General features: G+C 42.2%; 1 protein-coding gene across 2 annotated transcripts in view; it reads right to left on the minus strand.

Annotated features, from left to right (window-relative positions):
* Positions 1–15,834, minus strand: part of FRMD4B (FERM domain containing 4B) — a 124,833-nt gene that overhangs the window by 46,193 nt on the left and 62,806 nt on the right. For both annotated transcript variants that reach the window (XM_050957311.1, XM_050957312.1), the window contains 2 exons: positions 10,449–10,505; positions 9,350–9,372 (listed from right to left, as the gene is read on the minus strand). In XM_050957311.1, the coding sequence (XP_050813268.1) occupies positions 9,350–9,372; positions 10,449–10,505 (80 nt within the window). The remainder of the gene's footprint in view (positions 1–9,349; positions 9,373–10,448; positions 10,506–15,834) is intronic.

Here is a 15,834-nt window from a genome sequence, read left to right on the forward strand (position 1 = left end):
TGGAACACAATTTGACATGGCATAGGGGACAAACCCTCATCTTAATACCCAGTCTGCATGATAGGAAGATGGACTTGGGCCAGTGGTGAAGGAATCCTTTCCTACAGGCAAGGTAGTCTTGTCCTGGCTGCTACTCCAGCCCTAAGGCTGTAGTGGCCTGCATAGCTCCATGGGTGAGAGGACTGCATGACCTCTGGACCCTCTGGTACCACACACATCCGTCTCTGGTACACCTTGCCCAATGAGCTCTGCACCAAGGAGAACACAGGCACAGCCCTCCCTAAATCCTGCCTACCCGGCTGACCAGTACTGGGCCAGTTATGCAGTACCAGGGACAGGATTTGCCCCACTGATTCACAGGTGTATTTAAAAACCACAAAAAGACCCCATTTGTGAGATAATGGATGAATGTGGCAGAATAAAACAGCACTTTTTCACCCATTGCAGTGTATGTTGCTAATATCACCTGTACAGTTAGATTTCTTTAATAATGCATGTTAGTTGTAGATAGGGCTGACGAGAGGTGGGGGAAGCCGGTACAAATTACTGGGGCTCGGCAGTCCGAAAGGGGGCCCGGGGCCGGGCTCCATTGGCTCTGTTTAGCAGGTTCGCCCTTGCTGAGGGGCCCGAAAAATTTTTTTCACCGGGGCCCTAACCCGTTCTTGGCGGCCCTGGTCTTAGATTACGCTGTGCATCATTAGACCACATGAGATCATGTTATTAAATAACTTTGAAAACACCTTATATTCACCCCCACGCAATATCCCTCACAGCATTTATACCTGACTCACTAAGGGTATGTCTACATGCAGTCAAACACCCGCAGCTGGCCTGTATCAGATGACTCAGGCTGTGGGGCTATACAATTGCAACGGGGTTCTGGATGGAGCCTGGGTTCTAGGACCATCCCCCTTTGTGGGATCTCAAAGCCCAGGCTCCACCCATGGCATCTACATTGCAATTTTATAGCCCCAAAGCCTGAGGCAGCTGACACAGGTCAGCCGCGGGGGTTTTATTGCATTATTGACTGTTGCATGGACCGTCCAAACGGATAACTACAAAAATACGTATTCATGCCATAGACTGCATGAAGCCTTGTCACAGATCGTTAGAAGAAGAAGCGAGGAAAATGTTAAAACGGAACTATCAATCTGACTTCTGATCATTTCCAAATGAGAGCTAGAAGGAGCTGCTGGAACAGCGTCTTCTTTCAAATCCCCTTGTTGAGTTCTGTAGTTTTTACATCAAATCTTCCTGTTTTAAAATGCATTCTCTCTCCCCTGTTGCTGGCTGAAAGACCCGCACAAACAGAAAAAACTGGCAGATGTCTTACAGCTGCAAATCCTTCCACAAACACACAACTTTTTGTGCATGAGCAATCTCTTAGCACCAGGGCCTATCAGGGGAAACAGTGAAAGTGACTATGCACAAAGTGCTGTCAAACAGACAATGTAAACAAAGGAAAAAAAAAAAACAGAAATATTTTCTCTCTCAACTCTCAGTTTGAATCCTCTAGGGGGTTCCCTATAGTAGTATGTAAACAAAAGTTCCAGCCAGAAATAGGCTTTTATCTCCACTATGGTGACAAATGCTGAAGTGTAGCAGGGTCAGTGTGCAATGCAATAATGGAGGCTCATTGGTTAGGCTGCAGGAGCCAAAATTATTCCTTGATGTAACTGAGTCAGTGGAGATACACTAGGGGTAAATTTGACCTCATACACTCAGTTCAAACTGACAGCTAACCTTATCACATAGAAGACTTTTGCAGTCCCTATTTTATAACCTGACCACCTAGTTCTGGGGGCTCTTCTTTCATTCTGCCTACAGTAGAGACATGGATTTACTCAATATCAAACTTTTATTGTAACTTGAAAGAGGTAAGAGGAAACCAGTCTAAAGTCTGCTCTCAGTGTAAATCTTCAAGGAAACATGCTATTCAAGAGTGTAACCCAACCTGCTGGTTTTAACAGGTAGCTCTTTATGGCTTGGATCATTTGTCTCTCTCTCCCCTCTCAAACCACAGAAAGGTCAGAAGAGAAATCCAAGATAACAAAACTAAGAAGCTTGGAATTTTCAGATCTGGATCAGCAATTTTCTCGGTCTTTTGGTCTGACTTCAGTATAATGACCTTCCAGTACGACTGGTTGAAAATTTCCCATCTAAACTACTGCTTTTAACTGAACATTTGATTTTTTTTTTCAAAATTGTGTCAGCTTTCCATAGACAATTTCAACTTTTGGTTGAAAAATGTAACGTTCGAAAAGTTTTCCATTCGGAAATTCTGACAAGGTGTCTCATGGGAGTTGTAGTTCTATTGCCTCATTTCCCCAGGCTTCTCTTTGGCCAGGCTTCCCAGCAGGACTACATCTCCCTTGATACACTGTGTGGCTCAGACAGCAAGTAGTAAGTTTCCATAGTACTCCTCTCCCTCGCCTCCACTCCCATTTTCTGAGCCGTTCTAACATCAAGACATGTTACAAAGCCTATCTGCTGTATTTACCCAGGGAGAGGGGCAACTGCGAAAGGAGGGTCTTAGCTCTGTAAGATGAGGAGGTATTACAACACTGTCAGTAGATTAAATTTATTGAATGTGTTTTTATTCAAATCGTAATGCATGTTGCTTATTTTGCTAGGTGCATCATATTAAATGAACTAAATGAACAAATGAATAAAATAATATGGCCTGATCTAGCAAATCTTGATTCATGTTAGTTGTCCCATCAATGTCAAGTAAGCATTTCCAAAACTATGGCCATATTTTCAATGAGAAAAGTGTAGTTTACTTTGATCAAGAGAATTAATGGATTAAAAACAAAGGTCAAATGAGGTATCTGAGGAAAAAGTTTACGTAAAGAGTTACTGTTGACAGGCAAAATACACAATGATTCACCTGGCAAACAAACAGAAATACAGTCATGAGCAATGCCAGAGTTTCAACATTGATTTATGAGCTACCTGTATGCTACCTACAGTGCATTTACAATGGAATATTTTATTTTAATATTATTGCATAGACATAAGAACAGCCATACTGGGTCAGACCAAAGGTCCCTAGCCCAGTATCCCGTCTTCCGACGGTGGGAATGAACAGAACAGGTAATCATCAAGTGATCCTTATTTAGATGCGTATTTATTAACCTGTATTTTTAATTATTATTTTTCATTGGTATCTGTGAAACGTGCTAGACTGGCATGTCTGGAGACTGAAGCCCTCTACTAGACCATCTGCTCTGCCACATCATCCACCAACATGCCCCAACCGCATTCCGGTGGGGACTTCTGTAGGGCTTAGAGAGAAGTTCACTCTCCAGGCTCATCCAATCCCTGGCGTCTTTGCAGAGACTGACAAACATGTCTGCTCATTACTGGGGCTATGTGATGAGGACACGTGACTGCTGGGACCTGGAGAACTAACATTTCACAGCCAACAGTTACGACTTTTGCCATTACAACCTGGGTTGGACTTCAGCTAGGAAGCTAGACAGGAAAGGCTTTGTATGCCATGACCAATCCTTCAGGATGCACTGTTTTTAAAGTGATGTCAGCCATAGGATGAGAAATATGGCAAACAGGTGCTATTCTACCAGACAAACAACTCCGAACATCTGTAAAGTAGCTACTTGTTCCAACTTTTTGATAAAACATTCCTTTCCTGTAAACAATCTTCCAGTCTATCATAAAACAATAAGCTTTTCAAGTAAAAGTTTACCAAAGGTCTCGTTGTTTTTTCACTCTTAATTTGGAGCACGTTGTTAACATTAGCTCATTATAGCTAAAAACAAAGTATTTAATTTATTCATTTGTGAAATTTGGTTCGGGTTCTCCCAAATTTACAATTATGCTACAATTGCAGTCTGCAAGGGTATCTTTAAACAAACTAGTTCCTTTCACAAACTGTGTTGATCACCCATGTAAAGATAAACCCCAGTCTCTCATATATGTCAGCTATCAGGAATTCATTACATTGTCTATGTTATGTTATGCCAGTTGGTAGTTATCTTTGCAGCCCACAGGCTAGAATGGAAATCCAATGTGTCAGCTATTTAAAGAGAATGGAAGCCTTCCTCCAGCAATTTAATTAACTTTCAGGCAGCCTGGGTTTGGCCTGAGTTTGAGATCTGAAATTACTGTGGAAAATATGATCTGAGATTATCTGCCAGAAAGTAAATTTTTAAAAAGATAACTTTGCTGACACTGCACACAGTGCTTAATCTGATTTTAATCAACTGTTTCTTGCTGCTAGAAGCACAAGATTTAGGACTGTCAATCTTCATTTCAATTGTGCCCTGTCTGTTTCAGTCATGCCCCAGAAGCGATACAAACCTGAAGAGAATGGAACTCACAACTATCACTGATAGAAAATATATTCTCTTAAAAAAAAAAAGGATTATGCTATAAAGAGTAAAGAAAACAAAAAGTCGGATTGTACCACACTACAGTATGTATATAAGGAGGTGGATAATCAGGTCTCTCTATATATTGCAAAGACTTTAATGCAGCATTAATAAAACATAATTTCGTACAATATCTGATTGGTGAATATACTTATATTCTATAGGAGTTAACTGGGGAAAGATAGTTTGCTAATTTTCCAGAGAAGCATCATGCTATAAATTGCATATTTACACTATGAATAATTACCAGAAGACCCAATCTATTAATTCCATTACCCCTCGAGACAACATTAACTTTATAAAAATCAAGTTAAAAGTGGAGTCCCAAAAATGAATACAGCACAAATATTTTTCTAACCATTAACCATGCCAGAAGCTGCAACGTGAATCTAACATATACTACATACATAAAGATCTTACTGGAATTTATAGGTTCAAGTCATTCTCAACTGAGGATTGTAGCTTTTTCTGTTTCATCAAAAACATGGTAGTGCATTAAAGAATTAATGTGTTATTGGTGTGATTTTGGGGGGGGGAGGAAGAGGTTGAGCGGAGATTTGATGGCTTATAGGAATTTCAATTTAAGTTCAAGCATGCAATTAATCACAATGCACAGGGCACTGCTAAAAAGTGAATACAAGCAAAACAATCTCTCTTTTCCTTGAACAAAACTGACCATATTATCATTACTAGAAAAAAAAAAGGGCCAAAGATCTGCAACAACCTAAAAAACTCAGCTGTAACTCAACGGCACAACAGTAAAACTATATCAAAGGTCAAGTGTCTGGCCATATCAAGCGTAACAATGTCACATTAAATACATGGATTGGCCGTTCAGTGCGCATTGCTATGACACATTTTTACATATCTCCTGATAAACATACAGTATAGTTATCCTGTCCGGGATCACAAATTTAGTAAACAGGAAAAGGAACTGGACTGCTCATGATTGATAACAAAATGGAGAGCTGCATCATTAGCACTGTGTAGCCGCCTTTGCTAATAATTGCTCTTGTAGCCAGCAGTAACTTTAGACTACACGTTAGAGGCTAATGGTGTCCAAAACACACGACCAGCTGTGACATCCTCCATACAATAAACATACCATGGGTGAAATTTTCAAAAGTGACTTAAAAGTGGGGTAGACCTCATCTACTTCCAAAAGACGGATTCCCAATGAGATTTTCAGAAAGCCTTTGGCAAGGTCCCTCACCAAAGGCTCTTAAACAAAGTAAGCAGTCATGGGATAAGAGGGAAGGTCCTCTTATGGATTGGTAACTGGTTAAAAGATAGGAAACAAAGGGTAGAAATAAACGGTCAGTTTTCAGAATGGAGAGAGGTAAATAGTGGTATCCCCCAGGGATCTGTACTGGGACCAGTCCTATTCAATATATTCATAAATGATCTTGAAAAGGTGGTCAACAGTGAGGTGGCAAAATTTGCAGATGATACAAAACTACTCAAGATAGTTAAATCCCAGGCAGACTGCAAAGAACTACAAAAGAATTTCACAAAACTGGGTGACAGGGCAACAACTTGGCAGATGAAATTCAATGTTGATAAATGGAAAGTAATGCACATTGGAAAACATAATCCCAACTATTCTCTGAAAACATCCACTCAATGTGCAGCGATAGTCAAACAAGGTAACAGAATGTTGGGAATCATTTAGAAAGGGATAGATAATAAGACAGAAAATATCATATTGCTTCCATGGTATGCCCACATCTCGAATACTGCATGCAGATGTGGTTGCTCCATCTTAAAAAAGATATATTGGAATTTGCAAAAGTTCAGAAAAGGGCCACAAAAGTGATTGGGGTATGGAACGGCTGCCATATGAGGAAAGATTCTTAAGACTGGGACTTGTCAGCTTGGAAAAGAGATGACTAAGGGATGATATGATAGAGGTCTATAAAATTATGACTGGCGCGGAGAAAGCAAATAAGGAAGTGTTATTTACTCCTTCTCATAACACAAGGACTAGGGGTCACCGAATGAAATCAACAGGCAGCAGATTTAAAACAAACAAAAGGAAGTATTTTTTCACACAACTCACAGTCAACCTGTGGAACTCCTTGCCAGAGGATGTTGTGAAGGCCAAGACTATAACAGGGTTCAAAAATAACTAAATACATTCATGGAGGATAGGTCCATCAATAGGTATTAGCCAGGATGGGCAGGGATGGTGTCCCTAACCTCTGTTTGTCAGAAGCTGGGAATGGGCGACATGGGATGGATCACTCGATTACCTGTTCTGTTCATTCCCTCTGGGGCACCTGGCATTGGCCACTGTCAGCAGACAGGATATTGGACTAGATGGACCTTTGGTCTGACTCAGTATGGCCGTTCTTATGTTCTTATATGAGATATTAATATGGGGTAGCTATTCAAAAACACCTATGGAACAGCTTTTTTAGGGTATTTAGGTGCCTAAAAATGCAGATAGGCACATTTGAAAATCCAGTTAGGCCCCCATTCGCACCTTTAGAAGCTGGCCTGAAGTTCAATTTTCAAAAATGCCTAAGTGGCTACATCCCATTTTCAAAAGTGGCGTAGGCACTTAGTTTTTTAGAAAATCTTAAAAGTCAATGGGACTTTTTAAAATGGGAATTGGTCACTTACACATTTTTAAAAATTTTACCTCCTCTGGAAAATAATCTTTCTGAGCAAAATAAAGGCCTGTCCTAGCCCTAATTCCTCAGGCCAAGATTCTGTTGAATTAACCTGAGGAAGACAAAAATCAGAGGCTCTTTATCTTCCACATGCCAATGGCCATTTTGCTAACATACTGCGAAGTTTGGGGCTTTTCCTTACAATAGGATTTTCAAGTAAGCAAACGCTCTTTTCTCTGAAAATAACAGCTTTCAGAAAAAGTGCTCTCCTGCTTAGCACTGGCTGCAATTTCTTGGAACATGATTCTTCCCTTCCCTTGGGCCATAACCAACTGTCAGCCCGCATGCAAGACTCCCACTGACTTCAATGGGAATTCAATGTACAGATCAACATCAGGGTATGAATGATACCTTAAAATCCTTCAAACCTAGTAACTCCTTTTCCCTCCACAGCTTCAATTTGCAGGTCCAAAAAATTCCTTTTACCACCAGATGTGTGAAAATCAACCAGGCACAGAAGGGATCACTTAACACACACTCACGTGTAGCCCATTTTCAGCTCTTTGCAAGCAAATCCCTAGGTGATTCCTCTATTTACCGGAGGTTCATTAAAAATAAAAGCCCACATTAAAAAGTTAATTGTCGCAATATCAAGCAAACAAAATCTCATGACAGCCACTGTCCAAACTGATTCAAAATCCACTTCCAAAATGTTGATGAACAACTAATACTTCAGAAACCAGACACTGATAATAGGGAAGATTGCTTAAATACTACACTTGCATAAATAATGACACTATGTCTGGAATGTCTTCTTCCTATCAAAGGAGGGTTTGGCTCAGAAGACCTATTTCATAATATTTTTGTAAGATATGCCGGTTACTGAGCTAGTTCCTTTAACCCCGATGACCCAAATAATCACTCTTGAGATGCAGAATCAAATTCCTTCTTTTGGCTATAGTGTTCATCTAGAGCAGTCTTGCACACACATTTGGTTTTAATTCATACTTTATGACCCATTATGAAACAATTATAGCAGCTGTGCCTTTGCACAAAAAACACTTCCAGGGTGGGAGTAGCACTGTAAAAAGGAAGGTCTGAAGTAATTCATTTTGCATTTCAGTAGCACCTTCCCTTTGATGATCTCAACACATTTTTTAAACATGAGTGAGTTAAGCTTCACAGCATCCCTGTGAGGTATGGAAATATATTATCCCCATTTTTCAGATAGGAAAATGGAGGCACAGTGAGTTTAAGTAACTTGCTGAGGGTTAGAACTGGGGACAGAACTCTTAGGCCCAGTCCATCGTTTCAGCCACAAGATCATCTTTTCCTCTCAAGGGCCTGATCTTGAACCATTAAAGTCAATGGGAGTTTTGTGACTGACTTTGATGGAAGGAAGACCGGGCTCTTGGTTAGAAGAACCCGAACTTACTTGACAACTATCCCTTTATTACAAAAGGCTGAAGCAAACCATTGCTGGCTTTTGCAATCTGAAGCAAGCTGTTAGTTACTGCAGGCAAGCAGGTTGCTCAGTATCCTGCATTTACAAAGCATGTCACTTGAAAGCTCTTATAGCAGAAGTGTAAACAAGCCATCCTTCCGATGTGGAAATTCAGCCAGTAGTAAAACATTAACATGACTAAAGCTGACCTTTTGAATTTCTGTTTGTTCAGTGAGCTGTTTCTAATTGAAGGTCTCTTCCTTCAGCTCCTAGAGCTTTTAGTTTTTTCCCATAGGCTGGTAATTGCACCCAAGGAACAGCGTTTAACAGGTAGAAAGTGATTTCAAGAGTAACTGCTGTCTGATTATGCAGCATTAGGTAGCTAAACCCAAGCCACTCCGAGCCTCACACCAGCTACAATACAACTGTCAGGTCAAGTGCATGAAGGGTGAGGCCCCCCCGCAAGGCAGCTGCAAAAGAAAGCACTGCATTGATCTCCAAAGCAGGCAGCTGACAAGCTCCATCTTTCTGTGCACTAGGCACAGACAGGGTCCTTAGGAGTTTCACAGACATGGATCCAAGACACAGGACAGTACTGGTCTCTAATGTGAAACGGTGATAGCACTTATTTAGTCCCACCTTCCAGGAACCACAGATTAGATGGTGCGACTAGGATGGTTTGGAACAGAATGTTTGAATCCAGAAGCCATTCACAAAAACAATCGCTTCACCATATGAACTCTGGCATGGCAGTGATTTTACTTCTTCGGTTACTGCTCAAGGCTGGATTTTTTTCTTTCCTGCTGATGGTACTAAAATGATTGCTTAAAACACAAAGCAAAGCGAAGAAAGATAGCCATTAAGCACATACATTTTATAAAGAGAAATGTTATTACCTGGAATAGTCACCTTTAGCTTCCTACAATTGAAAAAATAGGGACAAAATTAAAACATGATCTCTTCAAAAGTCTTGAGTATTAACTTTGCTATTCTCAGCACTGTTAATTTTAGCTTTTTGGCTAAATCCTGACTTCAGTTCTAGTCATGCTACCTCAAGGAAGTCACCGGAGTTGCAGGCATATATGGAAGAGAGCAGAATTTGGCCCCTAGCGTTTCCGGCTGTAGATTATCCACCTGCACCAGTGCTCACGCTGCTCCCAAAACACTGCTGAATTTCACATTCAAACCCCATGTCACTTACTATTGAGAGATATAAACAGAAAGACCCAGCCTCTCTACTTTAATCAGCTATATCCAGCGAAAGGCGAACGTTACAAGAAGGTCAGCGGTTGTGATAGGTCGGTGTTCATTCAAGACTAAAACAATCATTCACACAGCCCAAGACAACACAACCTCACCTTGCATTTGTCAATGAAAACTTAGTTAAGCCATTTTTAAAGAAAGAGGTTGTGTTCAATCACAGATTGTACCATAAACAGATTGTAAATCTCATGACAAAAAATAACAAGAACAAGGTTAATGATTTGACATAAAATTAATGGTGAGGAAAATATTTATTTTTACCAAAACAGAGAGAAAAGCAATTAGATTTTTTGGGGTTTTTTTTTAGTCCTCTTGAAGGAAAATTCATATGAATAGTGTAGTAACTTTTAGCTACAGTACTCTATTTCCCTTTCCCCTCCAACATCTCCTGCCATAAAAACAAGCACGTCAATTATTTGTGGCACAGGAGGAAGTGACAAACAGGTTAGAAACCTGCTGTAATATCTACAGACCTGATTGAATCCCTCTGTTCAATGATCTTTCTTACAGAAAAAGGTTACACTTGATTTCCCACTCTCCAACCTGAATTGTTTGAATAGTAAATTCCCTGACTGGCCGTAATAAAATAGCAGCTCCCCAATATGTTTGTAGTGTAAAATAGTGTAAAATGCAGCACAAATGAACCACAAATTGCTGCAAACATGCCTAAGCTTCAAAGTTGTGGGTTATGTTAAAAAGCAACTGCACACACATAAAAAAGGATAATCTTACCTGTAAAATCAGGGCTGCTAATCGGAAGATTGTCTCACTTTCTACCTCAATCTGCCCCTGTTTACATAAAGAGGAAAACATTAACGGGCATATCCTGACTCAGCAGCAAAGGGACACAGCCCAGGCCTACTGAATCTGGGAGGCTGTCACATTACTCTGTACCTCTAGGTCTCACTCAATGGCAGACCATACCACTGCAATGAGGGAAGGGGGGAGGGAAGAATTACCAAGTAAAGTTTTAGTAACTCTGCCATTTGTGGGGTTGATTTTTTTAAGATTAGTTCAAGAAAGTTAATTCTGAAAACAGGATTCAGGGAGAGAAGAGAGGTAGCTGCTATTTGAATGTGTTGGTGGTATGATGAATCACGTCTTTGTCTCTGCAATTTAGAACATCCAGGCCCTACAAGTTTCACCAGACCACTTGGCTGCACTCAGGTCCCAAATATGATATTTCACTGTTTGGTGTGTGTCTTTGTCTCTCTCTCTCCCCCCCCCACCCGCCCGCCCCAGTGAAGCTTCCAGTCACCACTCAGTTTACCTTGTCATTGCATATTTTCTGCATAAATCTTCACTGATTGCAACTAACCCTGTCAGAGCAAAGGGCTCCCGATCCTGCACACCTTAAATGTTAGGAGACATCTGAGTGCACACGGGACGCGGGATTGAGCCAAAGATATGTACGTCTTAAAACATGGCAACTCCTCAGGGCAAGGACCTAGTTGGTTATTTGTTTGTAAAGTACCATGGACACCTATACAGCATAAACCATTCAGACTATACTTCCTTTGCCGGATCAGGCCCATCAGAAGAAAAGACACAAAGTAATTATTTTACTATGACGTTCAAAACAATTTCTCAGAATCCTTGCCTCCTAGATGTTCCTTCTTCACCCAACTCAAGGGAAAGAGCCACTTGCCCGCCTGTTAACCAGCACTGTGCCCTGACAACACCACACACCCAGTAACATTAGAGATGTACAGTAGGTGGCCAATGCCAAAACACTGCTTTGGCGAATGCATAAACTCTCGTAGATCCTCTTGGCTACAGCCTTGAGTCCAAACTTACGAAGTTGGTCATCCACACGTGAAGAGGCTGGTCTGGTTCATCAATGGTGAATATTAGTCACTGCTGTAGCACATCCAAAGGCCCAGTGAGGACCGAGGCCTGGGTTTGTACCAGGCGCTACAAAACCACACAGCAAGACGGAGCCCCTTGTCAAAGAGTTTACAAGCCAAGACCCTTATCTTGCAAACACCGCACCTTGGCACATGTGAATGGCCCCATTCTCACCTTTGTCAGGCAGATGCATAAATGTTTGCAGGAACAGGGATTTCTATCACATTCCACATCAGCAGTTAGGCATGGCGCAGCACCCGGCTGCTTACAATGGGCTCCTGGGTTAGGGAAATTATCCCCTTGCCACTTGTATGAAGGACAGAGTGGGGCCAATGAATTTTCGAACAATAAATATTTTCCTTTTTACAGGGGAGAATATGGAACATGTGACACCTGCCTCTCGTAACTCGAGCCTCAGCACGCTCTGAGCCTACTGGGAATGTCAGGAGTTCTGAATGGACGAGGTTAGATGCACTAATGTGATGCCCCTGAGAATTAGAGAGTGCTATCAAGAGTCAAAGTCTGCCTCACATGGCTCACCAGGTTAATGCAGTTTCCAACACATTAGTTTCCATAGCCAACGATATACACAAGGAAGTGATGTGACTAGCATCATGTCTAGCTGCCTTTGACTTCTCTCACCCTATAGATCAGATACCCAATTTTGCAGCTCCATGAACTGGAGTACGAGATCGAGCAAGACTTAAATCTACAACCTCTGGGATTGTAATTCAGTGCTTTAACCAGTCAGCCCCCCGTCTCAGAGAGAAAGCCTGAGCCACATTGCTTTACAGTAGCTGAGGCCCACAGAGGCTGAATTCAAAGTGAGCTGGCAAACAATTCACAGTTTTCATAGAAAGGGCATTTGCTGCCGGTGCTGCTACCATTACAAGCCATTCCTCTCTTTCCCTCCCCCACTTCCAGCAAGTTTGTCGAGAACATTAGACTACAAGGAATTTCCCCCTTCCAACAGGTGTTGCTACTATGCTACTATCCCTAGGCTGGCCCCAGACTAGGAGCATTCATGCCAAACGTGTCAGAAATAACAGAGAAAAACAAGACAAAGAATTGCACCGTAAATACTTTCCTTCACTTTATATATATATATATATATATGGAGATATACCTATCTCATAGAACTGGAAGGGACCCCGCAAGGTCATTGAGTCCAACCCCCTGCCTTCACTAGCAGGACCAAGTACTGATTTTGCCCCAGATCCCTGAGTGGCCCCCTCAAGGGCTGAACTCACAAGCCTGAGTTTAGCAGGCCAAGGCGCAAACCACTGAGCTATCCCTTCAGGCATATTTAATGTGGATTCCAAAGTAAAAAGCAAAGCCTCAGGTCCTGAGCTGCTACTCACCAATGGGTGCTCAGCCCAGCTCAGAATGAGGCTGGAGAAGTAGTTTCAAGATCTTTGTGCTCCCCTGACTCTACATCAGACTTGTCCACTAATGCAATTTAGAGTTACCAAAGCCTCAAAAGGGCACTTATGGCTTTTCCCACAAAAGGGAATCATGGACTGCAGATGGTCACAACCTCTTTCCCCAGCCCAGGCCCTTTGCAGCAGCCCCAGGGCAGGGGGCCTAGGAGCCTTGGCGGTAGGTGTGCCCACAGGAGGCATACCCTGCACTGGGTGGGGAAACCGCCTTTAGCCTGTGATGTTGCCTCTGTGGTAACTTTGCACCAGGTGAGTAGTGCAAAATGGCTCTGATATACAGATGATGGACCACATCTTGGGCTAAGCACCCAGCAAAAGCCTAACTCAAATCTTACACCAAAGGTCCTAACCCCTTTCTAGCTAGTCCCAAGGAAAAACTTGCTTTACCATCTGTTTCTGATAAGGGAAAAGCCTCTGGGGAATGCTTCTCCAGCAAGTGCCCATAGTGAGGCTTTTATAATGGCACGCAGAGCCCAAACAGCCCCCCAGGTGAATTAAATCCTCCTGTTACAGAAGGTCTACATTAAGATCCCTTATACAAATGAGACCAGCTGCTCTGGCAGGATGTCTGGCTCATAGGTGTCTACTCTAACTCCGCTAGAGAAAATGTGTCTGGTTATGATCAGTTGTGCCTGTCAGAAGAATCTGCACAGTCTGTTGAATAAATTTGCTGTTTAGAAAGCAGTAGGCATACCTACTGGTACATGAGCTTCAGTGGGTCTCTAAGGGACGTTAAACACAGTGTTACAATACATGTCTGTTAATCATGGCAGAACCCACTTAGTGGTAACCATACCATTAAGGTATACTTAAAAGCATGCATAAGTGTGCCCAATGGATGGAGCACAGGACTAGAACCCAGGATATCTGGGTTTCATTCCCAGTTCTACCACTGTGAATCACCATGAGCAAGTTACTTACCTTCTATGCCTCAATTTATCCCTCTATAAAATGGGGCTAATACTTGGCTACCTTGCAGGGATGGTGTGATGCTTAATGTTTGCACAACTCTTTGAAGATGAAAAGCTAAGTGAAACACTTATTATTAAGAATTATGATTATTATTACACTGATCCTAAATATGTATTTACGTGGCTGTAAATAAATATTTTAAGAGGTGCTGGGGACTCTACTATGCACGTTATGACGTTTTCTGATAATTACTATTAACAAACCATAACATGACAACTGACAGAACAAAGCACCTTAGCCAGGATATTAAGAGGCTGGCATTCAAATCCATTCAATCATGCAACAGGGATTGCTTCGAGTGTAGTTTCAGCCTCCATCCTAAGATTTTGTTGATTCATGTCCCTGCCTCCATACATTGCTTTGCTTGTGAGTTATAATTTGGAGCATGTTATTAATTGTGTTGCTCCCCATATTGACCTATTTTGGACAGAACGCTGCAACTAACTTCACAAGCACCATCTTCCTCATTCCTTTCCAGCAGGGCACGTTGCTCGTGGAATGGAAACATACTGCACATTCAACACTCAAATCCTAATAGTAAGTCTGATAATTCTGCACACCACAGCGCCATGAAAAAAATGCATCCTGGATAGTTATAAAAATCCCAATCTATTAAATGGAAGCCAAATTAGAGCCCATAATAGCTGGGGGGGAAGTGAATGGAGATGACATACTACAGGGCTGGGGAGCATTACAATCATAGAAGGCATAATAGCTTTTCCACAGCCTTGCATCTTGTGCAGACATTTACTCCTGTGCAACAGGAGATCAGATTCTAAGGTCACGTAAATCAAGCTTTGCTCCACTAACTTCCGTGGAATGATACCAATTTATATCAGCTGAGGATCTGGCCCAAGCACTCAGCATTACACAGGCCTTAATGGCCATGCAAGGTGCAGGGCAGTGAAGAATCAGACCCTGTGTTTTCAGGGGAGCTGCAGATCTTACTAAACCTTTAAAACAAGGCGATGACATCACTACCCCGAGATGCTGCAAGCATGTCTCGTGGCCTTGTGTTCCCTAGTCCTTTCAGACTCTTGCATGAGTGCACTGGTACACAAGGAGGCTCCAGGAGCCCAATCTCTCCCTAGGGCCAGTGGTACTCTGGCCTTATCTTTAGGACACAGTGGATTGTTTTTGATTTTTGTTTATTATTTGTCAGAAAGTAGCACCTAGAAATACCACTGTGCTAGCTGCTGTACAAATGGGGGGCAGAGGGGAGAAAGCACATGCCCTGAAAAGCGTAAAATCTAAATAGACAGGGGCACAGGGAGAAGAAGTGACTTACCCAAGGTTACACATCAAGTCAGAGCCAGGGCTTAAAGCTAAGTCTCCTACCACTCATTCCAGTGCCCTAACCACGAGCCCACGCGTGTGGATGGACTCCAATCTATATGTCAACATGTGTTCATTCAAAAGGCTGAGAAGCCTTTCCAACAAAGCCAGGCAGTATTCTGAGTTTGTAACAAATTCCAAACCGGCTGAGCTGCGTGTGGTTCCAGGTTCTGCGATGACAGTTCAGCACTGCTCCAGCAATCATAGCAATTTTCAAAACCAGAGGGGAACGACATGCTGATAAAGATTCATTTGCATGTCCTGCAATGGCCGGACCATTTAAGCACACGTTTAGGCAAGTAGGCCAAGGGGCTGGGAGCTAGGTCTGCAGCCCGCTCTGAGAACCACCCGTCGAACATGAAGGTTGGATATTTTCCTAGCATTATCCCAACCGGGAATAACGTCACTAGGAAAAGGTTAAGTAGATGGATGTCATTCAGATAACGGCATCTGTTTCTTACACATTTCAGATGTAAATAAGTCTGGCCAGAATCAATGGAGCTGCTCCACGGAGGGGATGGAAT

Source organism: Gopherus flavomarginatus, chromosome 6 (genome assembly GCF_025201925.1).
Source record: "Gopherus flavomarginatus isolate rGopFla2 chromosome 6, rGopFla2.mat.asm, whole genome shotgun sequence".
NCBI classification, from domain to species: Eukaryota; Metazoa; Chordata; order Testudines; family Testudinidae; genus Gopherus; species Gopherus flavomarginatus.